Source organism: Chenopodium quinoa, unplaced genomic scaffold (genome assembly GCF_001683475.1).
Source record: "Chenopodium quinoa cultivar QQ74 unplaced genomic scaffold, ASM168347v1, whole genome shotgun sequence".
Taxonomy (NCBI): domain Eukaryota; kingdom Viridiplantae; phylum Streptophyta; class Magnoliopsida; order Caryophyllales; family Amaranthaceae; genus Chenopodium; species Chenopodium quinoa.
Window position 1 is genome coordinate 9,947,247 of NW_018743292.1, and position 21,305 is coordinate 9,968,551.

Sequence of the window (21,305 nt, forward strand, 5' to 3'; positions counted from 1 at the left end):
TTTCTTTTCAAAAATTGTTGTTCTACTACCCTCTGTTTCAAAATATGTAATGGAAGTAGTGTCTATGATTTTTATTATTTTTTTTTTAGACAAACTACATACAATGATTAATTTAGGGGTTTTACTCTATTTTCTCTCCTTTTTTTTTTTCTTTTTTTTCTCCTTTATTGATTGCATACCCTTTAATTTAAGGGTTTTGAGTTGTTTTTCGAACTTTATTTCCTTTGATAGTTATTTACAAAAAGTTAAATGTAGAGTTGTCTAAAGTCTTTTAAAAATATAGAACTTAAATTACACAAATTAAATGGTGCACCTTGTCAAAACAACAAATTATGGGTTTGAATTATATAGGCTCATTAAACAACAAATTATGGGTTTGAATTATATAGGCTCATTAATTTATACTCTGTATTCTTTGTAATATGGGGCATGTTAATTTGAATATGGATTACTCCCATATGTTATTATGATTTTGTGTTCTTTAATAAGGTTTAATAATTTTTTGTTGCACGTGTTCAGATTGGATTTGTTTTAAATTACTCGGTATATGTTTTTGGTTTCTTTTGGGGTTTGTTTTACTTTGTTTTAACCCATAGGGTTTATGTTCTTTTGATTTAACGGTTATACTTGTTGGTATTAGTTTTTGTCCTTTAAAATTTAAATCTAAGGTGATTTTCATTCACTTGATTTTTACCTATCTAAACTTATATTTGAATTAATATTTTAGTTGTAAATTAAACTTGATCGATAACCCTTATCAGAACTTATTTTTCTCAAACGTATTTTATCTAAACTTACTCAAACTTAGTTTCCTAAACTTATCTTATTTATAAAATAAGGTATATAAAACAAGACCTTAACCAATAAATTCATAACAAGAATAATAATTATCATCACAGACCAATAATTGTTATAATTATCACAATAATTCACCTAACCAATAATTTATATGTACACCTAGATGCATAAGCAAATAATTCACAGAGCCAATAACTGATAGATTCAATGATTTTATATGTACACCTGGGTGACTTATCACAAAACCATCTCCAATGGGTTAAACGCCTTTTTAGTTCAACTTATTTTTATTTATTTAAGAAAAAATAAGTTCAGATCAGAAAAAATAAGTTCAGTTCAGATTAGATCATCGTTTTATGTGCGACTTTTTATCGCTATATATCTTTAAGTTCGTAGTGAAAATAAAATGAAAACTAATCCCTCCGTTTCATATTAATTGCAACGGTATTGCAACGGTAAGGAGTGCATATAGTTTAAGGAAATATAGAGTAGGCTTTTTACTTTTACTCTCTTATATATATATATATATATATATATATATATATATATATATATATATATATATATTATCTAATAAACCTTTCATATGCCTTATCCTTTTTCCTTATCGAGTCTTTTTTAACAGGTATAGGTTAAAATTTCAATGTTCGAAAGTGTTTATTGTGAATTTTTTTAATTTTTTATATTTTTGTATATTTTACAAGTTATATGATACAGTAGAAATTACTTGTCAGGTATACAAAAAAATTACGGAATAGAAAACTTTCTTTCTCCGAATTTTAAACAAATCTCACAATGTGTTTGTTTAAAACTGTGCATCTCACGGGAACTAAACTAGTGATTAAATATTTGTAAAAGTGGGGTTAATATGAGAGATAATAAATAAAATAATAGTGGGTCTTTACCAAATTAGCAAGTGTTGAAAATGACATAAAAAAAAGTGTTGCAATTATTACGAAATGGAGGGTATACATCTTATTAAAGTACACATTATTAAGAATCTAAAAATACCCCACTTGATATCTTTTTTCTTTGTATATTATTGTATACACATAAATTTAAAATTTAGTCCAATCAATTGATCATCAGACCAGCAAAAATAAGGTGAGCTGAACAAACCATAAATTGACCAAAACTTAAATGACTTCAAATTATCACTTCAACACCCAAGTTCACAACTCACCGGTTTATATCTTCTCTACCCAAAAGTCCCAAAACCCATTGGCTCAAAACCTCCCCAGTCCCCATTGGCCATTGCTGCGTTTCTGTGTCCCGTTCTCCAAATAAATTAATCATGCCGAACCATTACTGGGAATTTGACATGGGAAATTTGGACCTTAACAAGCTGTATTTGGTCTCAGCTTTTCTTGCTATGGAACCATCCGATTCTTTAATTTCTTTAGCAAGGTAAAATTTAATTTTATTTTTTTTAAAGAAAAAATAATCCATTTCACCATACTTCTTAATAGTGTTGCAAATTACTTGTTACTAATATTTTATTCTAATAAATTCCCCATTTTTATGTATTTACAGGAGATGTGGGGGTGGCTTCATTTCAGAGGAAGTGCAACAATTCATTTGGGATTATTGCATCAACAAATTTGTAAGGGTTTTTTTTTTTTTTTTTTTTTTTTAATAGAATCTTGATAGTGTCATTTTACTCATTTACCTGTAATTTATGTATGACCCCAATTGGATTCTGCCTATTGTGGAGGGAGGGAAGTTATGAATGATCATCCCAAACTTGTGTTTTTCTTCATGAATATTCATTACCACCAATACCCCTCCTCAAGCGGTAATGGATGGTAATGGGCCAATAGCTCTCTTATATATGCAAGGTTTATCCACTAAAAATGTGTATTGTTTAACTAGTGGACCTGAGTAAACTTAGAATTATATTGTTGTACAGTGGTTGGAGGTTTTCCTTTGGTAAATAATTATATTTGGCTTTGTATTGTTGCAGGATGAGAACCTTCATGTACCTTACTTGAAACTATTTCTGAAGAAGCTCATTAAAGAAATTGAATTAACTGGCAGCAATGTGTTGGATGAATTTTATGAACGTTATGCTCACTACATGGTTTCTTTGAAGGTCAGTTTTGGTTAGGCAATATTGCTTTTGCATGGAAGCCCTTGAGTTGGTGTTCTCATTTATCATATACTCATATGCATTGTTTTGTTGTACTTCTGATTTAAAACCGTAGGAAGACGCATCAGAAAAAGCATGGATTGTGAAATGCATATCATTTATTTTTCATGACAGTAAGCAATTTTAAACCATTACTTCCATTTATATTGTTGTCAAACATTAGGGTTTTTAGTGGAGCTACTGTCTGGCTAACGCTTTCACTTCTTTTTGTTGATATGTTTTTAAGTTCCTAGTTACCCTGGTGAAATGCAGATGGTTGTGCCACTACAATGTTCTCTTAACATGCTTCAAGGGGACACTGGGTAAGTTTTTTTATCAATATATTATTTTTAGAATTTTTTGCCCTATTATGATCACTTAACCGAATAAAAATTATGAAATTAATTGATTTTTTTTTTCCTTTGTGCTGTAATGTTGGTCTTCCTTTTAACGCAACAATACTACAATAGGTATATTACTCTTTTATCAAGCATTGTTCCAGGCTCAGAATTTAATGATAATCTGAATATTGTATTTATCTTATCATGGTTTTCAAAAATTAGAAAAGAAAATTTTCTCAAGGAATTGTCAGAAGCTAAGATTTGTTGTCTTCAGCATATGGTTTTGTTAGCTTCGTCTTTTGGTGGTTCTAATTTAGTTTGGTCTTGCTCAGATTTTTCCCTTTTGCACTGAAAGTCTAGTCACATATTTAATTTACTTGCTTTGAACAGTCATGCTAACTATGTAAATAATGTGTAGGTGTGCTCTTTGGCCTTCTTGTCTTTTTCTGTCAGAGTTTGTTCTTTCATTCCCTGAAGTTTTTACGAGAAAATCATGTTTTGAGGTGAAGTATTTGCCATAATACATTTCTTTTAAAGAAGTTTATATGTAACTGCATATAATAATATGGCTGATCATCCTGTGAATAACTTGGTGATTAGCTAGGAAATCAAGCTGCTATAAGTAGCAGTAGTATCTCATTCTTGACTTGCTTTTGTCAAATGATCATAACTTGGCTTGTGGAACTATATTATATGAGTAAATAATCATGCATTTATACTGCACTGCAATTTGATGATCCAAGATCGTGATTGTGTTAATTCTGATAATAATTATGCTCTTTTGTTTGTTGCATGTGAAACAGGTTGGTTCAGGTGTAGGTCTGCTTGGTGTCTGCCTTAATCATGTTAACGCCTCGCAGGTTCGTTATGTTATATTTCCTTCATAATAAGAAGAAAATCTTGAATTGTTCTATGTATCTAATAGATTGTGATAACTGTTTTACCGTCGTAGTTTTTACGTTCACGAGGTATGCTCTTTCAATATAAATTTACCTTTTCATATCTTGGACAGGGAGGAGTGACACTCAAGTTGATGAAACCTTCTTCTAATTGGTAGATTAAATCATTCTGTGGGTTTAGCCTGGCTAGGTTTTGGGTTAATACTCTGCCCTAACGGCTAGAACAGAATAGTTATTCGACGTTTGTTGCTGTGTTAGAAATGTTTCTGAATTTCAATATTTAAATTGTAACTCCTGGAGAGTATATCTATATGCCTATAAGAACTAGTGGCCAAGCCACCTAAAATGGTAAACATCTAAATCCCTTAGTATAAACCATAAAGGATTTGACACCTCATTTTTTTCTCCCTGTTTTAAAATTGCACCACATATGTCTATTGTCTTTCTCTCTCGTCTATCTACTATCCCCCAATTTCTCAATGTGTTCAGCGTTTCCTCTGTTTCATCTGCCTGACCTATGATTTAGCACCCCATTTTGTAATCTTCGTCATTTCATGTATGTTTCTTATGATGTGGAACTTTCTAGTTATGTAGCCCATTCTTTGTCTTTCTGTTTTTGAGGATGACTTGTTGCCAGTGTTGTTCTTTTGATCCTGCTTTTCCCCAGATGTCGATTCTTTCCATCCTAAGCTTTTTTCAGCAGAGATTGCAGTTTCATATTTTCTGAGTATTTGATTCTTGATTTTGTGTTTTTTATGCAGGTTATCTTGTCAGATGGTGATGCATCAAGTTTAGCAAATTTGAAGATTAACTTGGAAATGAATAAGATTGAAAATCCAGAAGCTTCTTTAGATAAAAGTACAGATAGCTCATATATGGTAAGTTATAATGATCTATTTAAGGCAGCAAAATCTGATGTTGATAAGCACTCTCTTTAAGCCTTAATGCTCCAGGTGTTTGAATTGGCTTCTTTGCCTTTACTATTTATATCTTCGAATCCACCTTTAGAGCTAATTAGGTTCATATTTCCATGCTTGTGAGGTTGCTTCTTTAATCTTTCAATTGTGCTCTATTTGTACAACTGTGCTGCGTCATTGACTCATTGTGCTATGTGGCACATAAGACCTCAAGTGACATGTGAATGAATTAGGATTTTCTGTATATAGCATTTACTTCTGCCCATTGCAGCACCATGTAAAGTAAATACTAATCCCTCTATCTATACTTTTCCTCCTTTCCTATTCGTGGTGCTTCAAAATGGATGTCCAAATTATGTTCCTGTACTCATCACATGTACCAATTGCCAGAAAAATCTAGTTTGGTCCATGGGAAGTTTGGTCACGGGATGGAAGATGGTCTCCTTACTCTTTCCCTTGATTTTAATAGATAATAGATGTAGTAGTGACCTTTGTTTGATGTGGAATAAACTTAATTTTTAGAAGGTATTCTGTGTGAATTTTGCTATAAACTTTCATCCAATATATATACTTTAAAAGTGTAATTGCTGGGTTTTCATCCAACGTATGGATAGAGAAGGTAGGGATAGAGTTGGAAAGAAAGACTGAACCATCTAGTTTGATGCGTATGCTCACTGCTTTGACATTTAATGGATCGTGTATGTTATAATAGTTCATATTATTATGTGATTATGTAATTATATACATATATTCCATTTGCTAGCACGTCCGGAATGGCTAGTGTGAATCTACATAGAAATAATTTTCCTATCATTTGGTGCAGGTGCAATGCATACATTTGCCATGGGAGTCTGCAAAAGAGAGTGAGCTTCAGCAAATCAAGTCTGATATTGTGTAAGAATTACTTTTGTTAGTCTTATGCTAGTATAACTATATAGCTCTTCTTTCCGAGGAAGGTTTTCCTACGTCATTGGCCTTATTGCCATGGATTTTTATTTTCTATGCTGTCAAAATTTGTTGTTGTAAACCTTAGGAACATGTAAATCTCGAGATTTCTAGATTCTAGAGTATTCAGGGGGGTTTGGTTCAATTAATGTAGGCATAAAGTATGGGCTTGGAATGAGGAAAACCCATTTCTAATGTTTGTTTAAGAAAATTTCAATTTCCAAATCCATTTTTCAATCCCACAAGGTATGGGGTTTAGAAACCCAAAGGGCGAGGTGAGTATGGCTCATTATAAAAGAAAAATGTTCTTTTCCGAACAAAACCAAAGACTTGGTATTTAGCATTAAGTTTCAATCCCATATCACCCTCATGGCCTGATGTTATTCCTAATTCCAACACTATACCACTTTGCGAACCAAACGACCCCACAAGGTTCAAATTTCATGTGGCATCTCAGAATGGGGCTTTTAGAGAAGGCCAAATGATGAATATGATATGGCTAGGATGAAAGAGAAAATCATGTAGGGCTGGCAATCAGGTAATCAGGTTAGATTTGGCTGGGTTCGGGTTCGGTTAAGCTCTAGATAGGTTAATTACCCCAACCCGAACTTGTTTATTGTTTGGCATAGTTTTTTGTTTTCAGTTTTTTGTTTTTTTTAAAACAAAACCAATAACAGGAACAAGAAAAAGGTATTTTCACTTTTCTATTGTCAGTTTTTAAAGTTATCATGATTTCAATCAGTTGACTTATTTGTGATTCATTATTTGATATATATCATATGTTTTGAAAAACAAAAAAATCCAAAAAAAGAAAACCACAACAATGCCAAAGAACCCTTAAGTTTTCGGATTCAAATTCTAAACCCTAACCTGATATGCGTGTGTGTTTTCCCAGGTCGGGTTTAGGTAATTACCCCAATTTATTTTTTATTTTATTTTGAAATATTATAAAACCTGTCTGACTTGAATGGCCGGTAAAAGTCCGGTGAAGGCGGTAAATAGCAACAAGAAGGACTTGTAAAGAAAGTAAAAGATAATTTTATACCATGAGGTATGAAAACCCATATTTCCTGAAGTGACACTTCATCTGTTGGTCGTGACTCTTCAATAGAGATCTCTCTCTTTAAGATAATTTTAAACTACGAAGTATGAAAGTCCGAGACCAGAGAGGAATTGGGAATTCAAGCTGTAGAAATGTTGCAAGTTTTGCTTTGATAAAATATAGGCCATATAGCCAACTGTGAACCCTCCTTGCATAGTCAACTTGAGCATGGACATAATTTGAGTACACTTTAATGGTTGCATGTACTATCTTAAGGGTATCCTATCTAAAATCTACAAAGAATTCCGTTAATTTCTGGAGAGATTGAAGTTCTGTTCTTCTCAAGTTTAAAGAATTATACAATAATGCACATTTCAGTTATAATCAGGAAAAAAATTCAATAAATTACTTTTAATCAGCATATATAATATCAGTTTAGTAATTTCAGGCAAAGCAGGGCCTTAAAGTAAATTATGTGCCCTGTTACTCTCATCCCTGAGCATATATATTTTGTTTGGTTGCCTTGCAGTTTGGGAGCTGATGTAATCTATGATCCATCATGCCTCCCACATCTTGTTCAAGTGCTATCCATTTTTCTAAATCGAAGAAAAACCAGTGACAGTAAATTGAATGGCAGTGCTCGTGTAGATAATAAAGAAGAAGATTGCCTCGGTGATGATTCTACGGAATCCAACACAGCGACATTACAGGAAGCGACTTTAAGAACCTTGATCAAAGAAATGGATATTGGTCCGGTGGCCATTATTGCCTCAGTGATACGAAACATTGATACTTTCAATTGTTTTCTGAACTTATGCTGTCAAAATAATCTTCTTGTTAGGGATATAACCAAATCTATTAGGCCATATAATTTGCTACCATACATGGAATCATATAAGAGATCAGATGTACACTTGCTGGTGCTATCCTATGTAAGCTAGTAAAGTAGTGAAAGTGTGCTCATAACAATGTATTTTTGCAACAACTCTATTTATCTCTATTAAGAAAGCAAAATTCTTTTGTAGTTTTGTTGATGGGGTTCCCTTTTAACTTTGTAACGAGTGCTAAAAGCATTCTCAAGGAAATAGTTTAAAACGTGGATTATTATGTAAAACATAAGAGTACTCTTATTTGATTATATTTGATAGTATCTATTAAGTATTGATGATGTTGTAAATCAATTCATCCTTCATTTCAACAGCTATGCAAGGTAGAATTTTTATTTTTTGCTATGTAGGAAGAGTAGCAACTCAACCAGGATTGTCCTCTCTTTGTGCAAAAAAAAAAAAATCTTGATGCCTCCGCATATGTGCTAGTGGACATTGTGAAGGCCTCTGCGGGCTCTGCCTATAGGTGGTAGTGGAATTCATGAACATCGTTGTTACCACGGGTTTTAGAAAGTTTGCATAGCCATGAATAATCCATTGATGGATCTTTGATTCGCAATGTCAAGGTCGACGATAGTCAATGTATGGTGTTTGTGGTGGGAATAGAGAAGAGGGTGGTGGAGGCGTGGAGCTGCGCTTGTTAGGTGGATGTCCATTGCTGATTGCTTGCTTGTAAGAGTGTAGTGAGGTATGCTGTGGATGGGAATAATAAGGTTAAATTGAGAATTATAAAGGGCACTAGGATTAACTCAAAAAAAAAAAAAAAAAAAAAAAAGGCACTAAGATGTAAATGGTAAAATTCAAGTGTATCTACGAGATAAAAAAAATAAAATAAAAAAAAATCTTTTATTAAGTGACAAATTTGTACAGAGTTTTATATAAATGAAAATGGGGCCTTCCCACCAATGTTAGAGCATGATCAACATAAATGAGGATTGATATGCTCTTAGCTCTCCTTTTTTTGTACTTAACACAATCCTCATTGATGTTAAAATTGTTAAAAGTATCCTTTTAGCAAAAGGAGAATACTCATACCTCGTGAGAGTGAGGGATAGCTCAAGTGGTTAGAGCTTCTCTTCCGATTCCAGAGATCCTATGCTCATTCCTCTTGGTGGAGAGGATTGAGAACTTTGGCTTGTGTTGCCAATAAAGGGGTTTAATATAATAAAAATAAAAAATAAATTGTATTTGGGTGGGAAGTTGTCAGTTGTTAATGCAACAAAACTTCAAAATGTAGGGTTTCGTAGTGACCCGACACTACGCGGAAGGAAACCCACCAAGACCCGCCCCTTAATTAAAGCAATTAAACAAGCATAATTAACTTAATCAAACAAGATTAAGGACAAGAATTATACCTTTGACGCGTGCTTCGCTCCTAAAGAGCTCTTACTTCAAAATCCCAAAAAGACGAGATCTCCGACGGATCGTACCCTCGACCCGACCCGAGCGTCCTAAGTCTTGAAGGTTAGTCAAGACCCGGACAAAATAACTATGAGTTTTACGAATCAAAGGTTTACTCTTTTCTAGAGTTGCCTTTTTAATTCCACTCAAGGTTGTATCAAATCCCAATACCAAGCTTGGTATTTATAGGGAAATGATCCCTTGATTTCCAATCTCCATCAATGTGGGAGAGTTGGTAAAATGATAATTATTTAATTCCAAAATTAAATAATTAATCAACTCAATCACAAATCGACACATGGCACAACTATAGAGAAAGCCAAGTGAGGACCAAGGCTTGGGGGGGACCATTGCCTTGATCCCCAAGGCCATGTATTGGTCCCCACACACCATGCCCAAAACCGGGTCAAGGTGTGCTAGCTGGCTGCCAGCTAGCGTGCCTTGCTGCCCAGCACCCAGCCAACCAGCCAGTGCACGCTGCTGCTGGGATGTGCTGGTGCTACGTGCTGGCGCTGGGCGTTGCTAGCACCTAGTGCTGGCATTAGCCCCAGCAGCCCACGCACTTACTCTTCGCGCCTCACTGCTAGCACAACCAGCATGGGTGCTGCTAGCGAGCCACGCATGCTGGCCACACTGCCCCCCGCACCATTCGCATACCCCATCGCACAAACGTACTAGCACGATGCCTACGCTAGCACTAGCCAGTGCCTAGCACTGCTTGTGCTTGATGCGAGGCATGTGCGCACGTACACGCACTCGCATGCGTGGCACTGCTGCCTAGCACCTAGCCAGGCATTGCACGCACACGCACTAGCCATGCGCCACGCACCACGCACTGCCAGCCCACACGCATCACATGCGAGGCTGCTTGTGCGAGGCTAGTGTGCGAGGCTGCGAGTGCCAGGCCCTAGCATCGAGCTGGCGCGCAGCCCCTCGCATGTGCTACGATGCTTAGTGCTGCCATGCGAAGGCTAGCACTCAAGCACACGCACATGGCGCGCCATTGCCAGGCAGCCAGCCATGCCAGCACCTGGTGCTTGCGATGGTGCTGCCAGGCCAGGCACGCACGCACACAGCACCCAGTGCTTGCGATGGTGCGCCTGGTGATGCCATGGCCTGCGATAGGCGCCATATGCACCCATGCACCACCATAGCATGCTTGCTAGCTGCTATGGGCTGCCTGGTGCCTGTGTGGCCTGCGATGGCTGCCATGCGCACCTAGGCACCCATGCTAGCTTGCGATGGGCTGCTAGGGTGCGCCTAGGCTGCGATGGTGCCTAGCATACCATGGTGCGCCTAGCACACACATGGTGCACCTAGGTTTGCGATGAGCTAGCCTAGCCTAGCTATGGCTACGCTCATGCTTGTCGATTGTGATTTTGCGACGCTCGGTATCGACGCCCTAGGCTCGATTTCCGACGTCTGTATTCGTAAAACTCTGTCGACTCATTAAGTCCTTTCGGATTAATTCGACGTCTCGGATCGGAGATTCGATTGGGTTCGACCCGAAGGGTTCAGTTAAGATTAAGCTGTAATATCAATTGTACCTTGATATTACTGATTGGAAGCGGCCTCCACCTAGGCATTCCGATCACTTGACCTTACTGAAGAATTACCTTTGTAATAATTCTGAACCCTCTACCGGAATAATACACTTGTTGGAAGGACACCATTCCTTTCACAAAATGACTCCAACGGTCAAATATATGGAGTTATTTTTAGAGTTCAAAAAATGTATAACAATAATACAACTCAAATGGTCAAATATTCTTATAAATAAAATATACCAACGGTCATAAATTTTTTTTTTTGACATATCTTATGTGTTATTTGTGTTATCTTTTGACTATTCATATCTTACGACTATTAAGAATAGAAATCATATCTTACAAATAACCTTGTTTTGTAACCACATATCCTTATCAAAAATCTTATTTTCTAACTTACCTTATCCTATTTTTGTCTATAAAGTTCATAATATAATTCACAATAACATTACATCAATTACTACCGACCTTCTCAATCTCAAATACTCTTTTCTAAACACAATATGAACCATTATTCTAATTTTTCAAGTTCTTCTTCTTCTTGGAGTTCAAATGATGATATTTATGATCACATGGTCATGGATTTTATCAATGAAAGTCGTCGATTACAAGTAATGTAACATGCAATAATACAAACTGTTAACATTTCCGTACAACAAGATGAACATAAACGTCAAAGAGAGCGAAGGATAACTGTGCCCAGAGATTGTGAAGCAGCTCACAATAATTTGGTTGCAGATTACTTTAGTGATCAACCAATATATGATGAAACTAAGTTCTGAAGGAGGTTTCGTATGCGAAGACCCCTTTTTCTTCACATTGTCAACACATTAAGTGCAACTTCCAACAACACCCAGATGCAACCATGCGTCTTGGTGCTTCACCCCTTCAGAAATGTACAGCAGCCATACGTATGTTAGCTTATGGTTGTTCAGCTGATCAAGTAGAATATCTGAAGCTTGGTGCAAGTACTACTAAAGAATGTCTTGGACAGTTTTTTGATGGAGTCATTGCTCAATTTGCAATTGAGTACCTTCGCAACCCAACATCGGAAGACATCCAACGTCTCCTTAGAGAAGGGGAGGACAGAGGATTCCCTGGCATGCTTGGCAGCATTGATTGCATGCATTGGGTATGGAAAAATTGTCCAGGCGGATGGAAAGGAATGTATCAAGGAAGATCTGAAGCGACAACTGTCATTTTAGAAGCCGTTGCTTCTAGGGATTTATGGATTTGGCATGCCTTTTTTGGGACTCCGGGATCATGCAACGACATTAATGTACTTCAGCGTTCTTTGGTTTTCAATGATATAATAAATAATCGTGCTCCACAAGTTTAATTCACAATTAATGGAAATACTTACAACAAAGGATATTATCTCACGGATGGGATCTATCCAAAATGGTCGACATTTATCGATGCTATTACGGCCCCCCAAACCGCTAAGCATAAACTGTTCACTGAACGTCAAGAGAGTGCTAGAAAGGATGTTGAGTGATACGTGTCGTTTACCGTATAAAATTAAATATTTATTTTCCTAACTTAACCTTCAAAAATATTAACAACTAGTAAAAGGGTAAGCAAGGGTCGATCCCGCGAGGAGATTAATCAACTCTTAAAACTTAAAGTCTAACTCGAAAAATAAATCATATACATAATAGAGTATTATTCACACTATGTACTTGAGATTGGGGGGGTTAAATCGAACGAGTAACTAAGCCAAACAAGATAAAAAAAATATACTAATCTATTATTTACAATAGACGACAAGCAAACCACCAATGTGATACCAATTCGATCATAGATTAAAACGACATAACTTATTTCCCAACTTCCTTTCATATAGTCTCCTTCAATATTCAACTTAACACTTAGGTATTCAAATTACCGCCGCGGTCAATTTGACATATATAGCTCACTAGAAATTAGAATCTTGCTAATACACTTTCTACCCCAATAAACTTGATTTATTAGACCAACCCACAAACTCAATAAAACTGCGATTGAGTCGCTCAAACTAGTAATATCGAGTCATTCACTCTAAATTATCAATTAACGCCGCATCAAGTAATAATTCAGCATAGTCTAATTACTTTACACTAGCAATCATGTACTATTACAAGTATAGATGAATTAAACGTTCATATAAAAACAAGGAAAGAATCATGTGAATCAATTAAATATCAAACTTGAATATTGAAATACGATTATACTCGGCGTTTAAACGACGAAACATAAATCAGGAGAACTTATGAACTGAGCAAAGAATCAAACAGCCGCTGCTCGAACTCGTCGTCAAATTCGTCCCTTCTCCTTCCAATACCACCCAATTGATCAACCCTGGACCAATTCGTGCTCTACTAAGCCTCACGAACTTCCTGTATAATTTTTGTGGTAAAACTTGTGTGTTGGTTGGGAGGGGTGATTGGGGATTTTTATAATTGAAAACAACATAGGTTTTCTGGATTTGAAGGGATAAAATTGTAGTATAGGATAAATCTTCATCTTTTCTTGAATTTTGGAGAGTAAGTTAAAGCTAGAATCTTGGATTATGGCTGAAGATGAAGATAAGTTTGTTTTTGTGACCTCGGTATTGACGGAGTACTTGAGGATTTCTTATCTTATTTGCTTTTGCTTCTTTCCTATGACTCTTCACGTGATGTTCTTTCTCTTTTTTTTTTCTTTTCTTTTCTTTGCTTGTGTTGTGAACTGCTGGCTTGCATATTTGTTGGCTTGCATATTTGCCACGTCATCCTTTATTTCTTCTTGTTTTATCATCTCACGTGTTGGTTAAATTAGGTCTCCAATTCCTAATTAACAAAATAAACGTATTAAGTAATATTTATACTAACTTAATAATAAAATTAATAAAAGATAAATATATGACTAATATAATAAAAGTTAGTTAAACTTCTAAAATAATAACTAAAAGACACTTATAAGACTATATTAGGGGCTAAAAATATGGTATATTATGCACTTATCATTGAGCGTGCATTTGGTGTGCTACAAGCTCGTTTTGCAATAATCAGGAAACCTGCTTTGACATAGAGTGTAGAGTTGATGTGAAAATCATGATGACTTGCATCATAATCCACAACATGATTGTTGAAGACGAGCGTGATACATACTTAAATTATAAAGATCCACAACATGAGTTCTTCGAAGAATAACCTGAAAATATGTCATCTACTAGAAATAATACAACATTCACCGTTACTCTTGGTCATTACGATCTAGAAAATTTTGGGATTCGTGATAGACAAGTCCATGTAGCATTGAAAAACGACTTGGTTGATCATTTATAGGCAAGGTCTAGAAACTCGGTTACGAATTAATATTTCATGTATTTTAATTTTATTAGTGTTGCTTATTTTAATTTGTGTATTTCAAGTTTGTAATTTATGTGTTGTAGTACATGTATTTTATATTAGTTGCTTATTATTATTAAAGTACTAATTTAATGTGCTAAATAAATGTTCACATTTTTATTAATGTAAATTACTTTTCTTAATTCATTAATAATAATAATAACATTGATAATAATAATAATAATAATAATAATAATAAGAATAATAATAATAATAATAATAATAATAATAATAATAATAATTTTAAAATATTTAATTCATAATTAAATATATTAATTGAAGAGAGAATAAATGTGGGGTATATGTAAGTAGGAGAGAGAAGGGAAAAGGATACTCATTGATGTTGGAAAAATAGAAAAAAGAGGATGAGGAAAAGGATTGAGATAGTGTATAATGATGTGGAGGAAAGAGAGTGCAATGTGTCAAATGGAGGAGAGAGAGGAGAGATAATATGGGAAAAGAAACAAATTTCCTTAACAATATTCATGCTTTTACTACTTTCCCATTAACTAAATATTTTTGGAGAGATTAATTTGATTGGAAGTCTCCTAAAAATCAGGTGGTCCCAATTTTCACAATATGACGCCGAAACCCACTGACCATGCACCTTTTTCAATTTTTTTTAAAAATAAATTAGAAAACTAAACAAAACAAAGCATTTTAACGGCTATATCAACGATAACATGATTTTTTGTTCACACAACGGTAATATTACCGTTTTTTGTTGAATAACTTTTTAAATTTAATTAATTTAAAAAAAAATACCTTTGATCATATTTTTTATCCTCTATAAATAGAGATCAATCTTGATATATTTTCAACACTTCTAAAAAAACATAATTTCTATATCTGATACTATAAGTATTTCACCATAATCTTATTTGATAAATAATGGACCCCAATAATCCTAATTATGGAAATAGATATCAAAGAAATCCAAATTCCCAACAAAATCCAAGTTACCAATCAAATTCGAGTTCTCAACAAAATCCAAATTACCAACCAAATTCAAATTCTCAGCAAAATTCAAATAATCTGTTCGAAAAGGTGTTGAGCATGCCTTTGGCATTCTTCAATCACGTTTTGCAATAATACAAAGACTAGTTCTTGCATGGGACGAACACTTGTTGTGGGAGATAATGCTGGCTTTTATAATTCTTCACAATATGATTGTTGAGGATGAACGAGATACATACCAGAATTATCATGACATGTCGGAATTTGGTGCAAGAAAACAGGACAGTGATTGACAGATCAACTAGTACGAACTATTCTGTGCAACCTGGTCGATTTAATAATATTGGATTGAACCGATATATGGAAAGGAGAGATGACGCATGGGATAGAAATGTTCACAACTCCTTACAAAGAGACTTGACCCAACATATTTGGCAACATTGTGGGCGGTCTACCGATGATGACGAAAGATCTACCTGCAATTTTAATAAAAAAAAATTAATTGTATGGTATCATGTTCAATTTCATCTATTTTTCTTTTTTTTTTTTAAAAAAAACAATTTCATCTATGTTTTTTAAGTGAATCTATGTTTTTTTTTTTTTTAAAAAAAAGCATTTAGTTGTTGTAATAATAAAGAAAATCAATAATATTTGCGTATTTAAAAATTAACACCAAAATAAGCATGATTTTTAACATTGTTGAGTAAATTAGTGTAATAATACCAAAGTGATTAAAGTAGTGTAATTAAACATAACACCTTATTAACATAATACAAATAATGAATTAATTTTCTCAAAAAAAAAAAATTATGAATTAATCCGATTAATTATGTGATGATATTGGTGGGGTATGGATTATGGAAAGTAGGACGGAGAAAAAGTGGTGGGGTATAGAAAAATAGGAGAGATAAAGTAAATGTGGAGGTTAATGAATGTAGGTATGGAATTGTAAAATGAAAAGGGTATGTGATAAAGTTAGTGGGAAGTGATGTGGCCTAATGAGGTGATGAGAGAGAAATTATGGGGATCCCCATGAATGTTGATTGAAGTGTTAGTCCCACAACAAGTGTTCATTCCATACAAGGGCTGGTCTTTGTATTTATTGCGAAACGTGATTGAAGAACGCAAAAGGTACGCTCAACATCTTTTCAAACCGATTCTTGCTGCTAAGTGAACAACTCATCCACGGGATTCATTGGGAGTTATTAAACAAAAACAGTAATATTACAGTTGTGTGAACAATAAAATCATGTTTCATGTTAGGTGCATGGTTAAGTGGGTTTTGGCGGCCAATTGATGCAAATTCGTCCTACTTGAATTTTTGGAAGGCTTCTCATCAAAATAACCTCTCCAAAATATTTGTGAAATGGGGAAGTAGTAACATTGGTGAGAAGGTCTCCATATGCTTATTTGGTCAAATGAGGACCTTAATTTCCAATGAATGTGGATGCTTTAAAAAGACCCTACTAGTTACGGAATAATATTTATTCTTAGTCATTAGTGTAATGCGAAAGTTATAATTTAGACAAGTCAAACCAAGTCAAAATTAGACCTGAAAAATTCAAATCAAACTGCTCTAAATCTGAAATTTTTACCAAAATATATTGAATTTGATTATTGTTTCACTTATCTTTAATGTAATTACTATTGATTAGGGGATTTTTCCCCACCAATCACCATCTGACAAGTGGACCAATCAGGTTCCGCCATGTGTCCGTCACATGGGCCAATAGGAGCCTGCCACGTGTCAAGCAATGATCCGTCCACTGTGGACCAATTACGACACGACACGTGTCCTTCCCATGACACCTGGGATAACCGGTCACCTAGGCCCAACTTCCGAGGGAAGCCCAATCAGCCCAAGGTTAACCTAAACCTAGATTGACACGTTTCCCGAGGTTATAAATACCTCCCTTAATCCTCATTAAGGGGGATAACGCTAAAAAGCAGATTACACACATTAAAAACTCTCACCTAGAGAGACCCAATCACTTTAATTTCCGCATTAATTACTCCTTAATCAAGTACTAACTTGACCGTCGGAGGCGGATCTCCAATCATCCGGAGCATCCGTTTGTTTTGCAGGTACAGGCGTCCGGTTCCAGTCTCGGAATTGTAACTCTCCCGCAGGACATCAGAAAACCCCGAAACATTTTGGCGCCGTCTGTGGGGAGAGTACTTCTGAGATGGCATCCACGTCTGCACCGACTCCTGAAGAGAGGCGTCCCCTAGACGACCCTCAAGTTCAGTCGGACCACGATACTAAGAATGAATTTGAAGTTGAAGCTCACACAGCTTCAGACGGGACCCTAAGGGCCCGACGTACCCGTCATACCGAAAGGAGGGAACGGGAACATCTTCAAACTGGAAGTGAGCCAGCAGGCGCACCGCCTGTTCGGCAGCAGCCGACTGATGGGTCTGCTCCCATCACAAGGAACGAACTCATGACCTTCATGAGAGACTTCAAGGGAGAAATTCAAGAGTTGATCAACAAGAAGCCGCCTGCTCTGGACAAGGAGCAGTCGGCTAAGAAACCCTCCACTTCACTGAAGAGGAAACCAGTTCAAGGGCGAGAGGCGACCCCTCATCCTAAATCTAGGAAGTGGGAGCCACCTGCCCTTGATTTCACAAAATACCGTTTCCCTACTCCAGGAAATAGGAAACCTGTTCGTCAAATTCAGGCGGACGGGTCGAGGAAAACATACACAGACGCTCGGCTACTGCTAGAGCAGAAGAAGAGTGACCGATTGTCAGAGTCGGCCTCTACTTCAAACTTCCAAGACAGTCTGCGAAATACCTCAATAAGGCATACTCAGTCGTATCATGAGGGTCAGTCAGGCGGCACCTCCCGTCAGTCCGGCTTTCATAGCGACCAGGCGGTACCAAACTTACCGTTTGTACCGCAACAACAGTATTTTTTACAGCCACCTCCGTTTGGTGGACATACAGCAAAAAATGTCCAACCTATGGACTGGCAGCTACGGTTGCTTAGACTTGGTGAACAGCCGTCGGCCTTCTCCAAGGAAATTACTGAAGCCGCTCAGCCGGCCAAAGTGAAAAATGTATTAGTAGGCGCCTATGACGGCACTACTAACCCAGAAGACCATCTGATGGCATTCACCAACCTGATGTACCTTCAAGGGTTGGATGATCCCACTTGGTGCAAGTGTTTCCCAGCGACTCTCAAAGGAATCGCACAACAATGGTTCGGCAACCTGCCGACTGGTTGTGTAAATAACTTCAAGACGCTTGATTTCTTATTCACCTCTAACTTCGCCATGAACATCCCTGCGAAGAAGACGACCCTTGATTTAGGAACAATTCAGCAGGGCGAGAAGGAGGGGCTTCGTTCTTACATCAGGCGGTTTAACCTGATGAGAATACAGATTCAAGGGTTACCGGATGAAGTAGCCTATACTGACTTTTTCAGAGGTCTCAAAGACGGGTCGACCTTCAAATTTGATTTGGACCGAAAAAGGGTGGCGACTCTTCAAGAGGCCTTGATTGAAGCGGAAGCCTATATACAGGCGACTGATCTTTGTAGTACGGTAAAACAGTCAGACGGGAAAAGGTCCGACAAAAGAGAAGGACGACAGAAACAGTCGTCAAACAAAGACTAGAAGAGAAAAGAGGTCTGGGCGGCTGATTCCTCTAAACAGCCGGCCCAGAAAAAGAAAAAAGAATTCAAACCATACTCCCCAAAGTATGCGTTTAACAAGGATAGCCAGTTTATCCTAAAGGAAATCAAGGGACGAATCTCAATTGAGAAGCCGGTCCCCATGAAGGGTTCTGCAAACAATCGGAACCAAGAAAAATTCTGTGATTATCATGAAGATGTTGGTCATCACACCAATGAATGCATCAGTCTCATGCGGTATCTGGACCGCCTGGCTGACCAAGGTGATCTTGACACTTATGTCAAGAAATCTACGGGGAACACTTCCTCAAAAAAGCAGTCGACCAAAAAGAATCAACAGGCCGACAACTCCTATACAGATGATGCAGTCGTCTACACCATTGCAGGCGGCTTCTCAGGAGGCGGCCCCACTATTAGGGGCAACAAAGACAATATCAGACGGTTAGATGTAAATTCCGTTCACCAAGAACGGCCCTCCAAATATCCATTTCCTGAGATTGTCATCACTGAAGAAGATCTAGGAGGGGTAAGAGGGCCGCATGACGACCCTATCGTTATTGAATGTAAAGTGGCCAACCAGAGAGTTGGCCGAATCCTCATAGATACCGGAAGCTCCTCAGATCTCATCAGTAGCAAATGTCTGTCGAAACTAAAATATCAGACTGATTGCATACATCCGGCATCCCACCCTTTAGTAGGGTTTGGAGGAGGAGTCGTCCACCCAGTGGGACGAGTGGATTTACCCATCCGCCTGGGCGAAAAAGGGGAAGGACGACACATGGTAGTCCGGTTCCTGGTAGTAAAAGAACTCTCGGCCTACAACATGATTCTGCGACGACCAACCCTGAATAATTCCAAGGCTGTTATAATCCCATCTCTTATGTTGCTCAAGTTTGAGAGGGATAATGGAACAGTCGGGTCCCTAAGGGGAGATCAGAGGATGGCCCGAGAGTGCTATCTCTCGGATGTCAAGCCCACTGTTATGGCCACTGGGTCGAGTGGTGGAAAAATAGACCTTGACAATGTCAAGGAGAGTGCGCCTGTTCAAGAAGCAGGCGGCAAGAAGAGAAAGGCATCCCAGACAGGGGCCGCAAGAAAAGACAGAAAATAGCAATCATTGGCAGAGGAGCGGTCGGATGAATTTCGCCCTCAGCCGGCTGGTGAGCATACGGACTTGATCTTAGACGATTCACGTCCTGAGCGAACAGTCAAAGTTGGGACGACTGCTCTGAGAGTCCTGGGTGACGACTTTCACAAACTATTGAAAGAATACAAGGACATCTTTGCATTCGAAGTCCATGAAATGCCAGGCATTAGTCCTGATCTGGCGGTACATAAACTGGCCGTGGATCCGAAAAAGAAGCCGATACGGCAGAAGAAGCGGAACCATGGCGAAGAAAGAAGTCAGGCGGCAGCCGCCGAAGTTAAAAAATTACTTGATGCAGGGTTCATTCGGCAATGTTACTTCCCAGACTGGGTTGCAAATGTGGTGCTTGTTAAAAAGTCGAATGGCACCTGGCGAATGTGTGTAGACTACACAGACTTAAACAAGGCATGCCCCAAAGACAGTTAACCTCTGCCTAAAATTGATAACCTGGTCGACTCAACAGCCGGCCATGCTTTGATGAGCTTTATGGACGCCTACTCTGGTTTCCATCAAATTCCTTTATGGAATAAAGATCAGGAGAAGACGACCTTCGTCACTGATCAGGGGTTATACTGTTACACGGTCATGCCGTTTGGTCTTAAGAATGCCCCGGCCACTTTCCAGCGAATGATAAACACTGTGTTCTTTGATCAAATTGGGAGAAATGTCGAGGCATATATTGATGATATGATTGTCAAGTCTAAACTTCAGAAAGATCATCTGTCGGACCTCCGAGAAACTTTCGCCACACTCAGGCGGCACCATGTCATGCTCAATCCCAAGAAATGTGTCTTTGGAGTTGAGTCTGGGAAATTTCTCGGATTCCTTATCAATCAGAGAGGAATAGAGGCGAACCCTGAGAAGGTGCAGGCGGTCATAGACATGCAGTCGCCTCGTACCATCCGAGAGGTTCAGAAGTTAACAGGTTGTCTGGCGGCCTTGGGAAGATTTCTAAGCCGATCAGCAGACAAATGCCTATACTTTTTCCAGGAAATTAAGAAAAAGGCAAGGTTTGAATGGGGGCCGGATGCTGAGGCGGCCTTCCAGAAATTGAAAGTTCACTTGCATTCCTTGCCGAGGCTGGTCAGCCCTTTGCCCAAAGAAGTACTCTACATGTACCTGGCCGTCTCTGATCATGTGTTAAGCGCTGTTCTCCTTGCTGAAAGAGACGGCTGTCAGCTCCCGGTCTACTTTGTCAGTCATGTACTGAAAAATGCCGAGTTGAGGTATCCCTTAGTGGAGAAATTTGGTCTTGCACTCTTCATGGCTGTTAAAAAATTGAAGCCCT

The 21,305-nt window shown here is 37.5% G+C and overlaps 2 protein-coding genes across 2 annotated transcripts; both read left to right on the forward strand.

Moving 5' to 3' along the window:
* Nucleotides 1-1,911: 1,911 nt before the first annotated feature.
* On the forward strand, nucleotides 1,912-8,184 carry LOC110736957 (protein-lysine N-methyltransferase EEF2KMT). The gene is made up of 10 exons (XM_021917296.1): nucleotides 1,912-2,205; nucleotides 2,332-2,401; nucleotides 2,762-2,890; nucleotides 3,003-3,060; nucleotides 3,174-3,249; nucleotides 3,686-3,770; nucleotides 4,071-4,127; nucleotides 4,928-5,044; nucleotides 5,907-5,977; nucleotides 7,600-8,184. The coding sequence occupies exons 1-10, from the start codon at nucleotides 2,093-2,095 to the stop codon at nucleotides 8,009-8,011; spliced, it is 1,188 nt and encodes a 395-aa protein (XP_021772988.1). The 5' UTR covers nucleotides 1,912-2,092; the 3' UTR covers nucleotides 8,012-8,184.
* A 3,586-nt stretch (nucleotides 8,185-11,770) lies between these two features.
* On the forward strand, nucleotides 11,771-12,244 carry LOC110735927. Its single transcript, XM_021916101.1, has one exon. It carries the CDS (start codon nucleotides 11,771-11,773, stop codon nucleotides 12,242-12,244), a length of 474 nt encoding a protein of 157 aa, XP_021771793.1.
* Nucleotides 12,245-21,305: the final 9,061 nt, after the last annotated feature.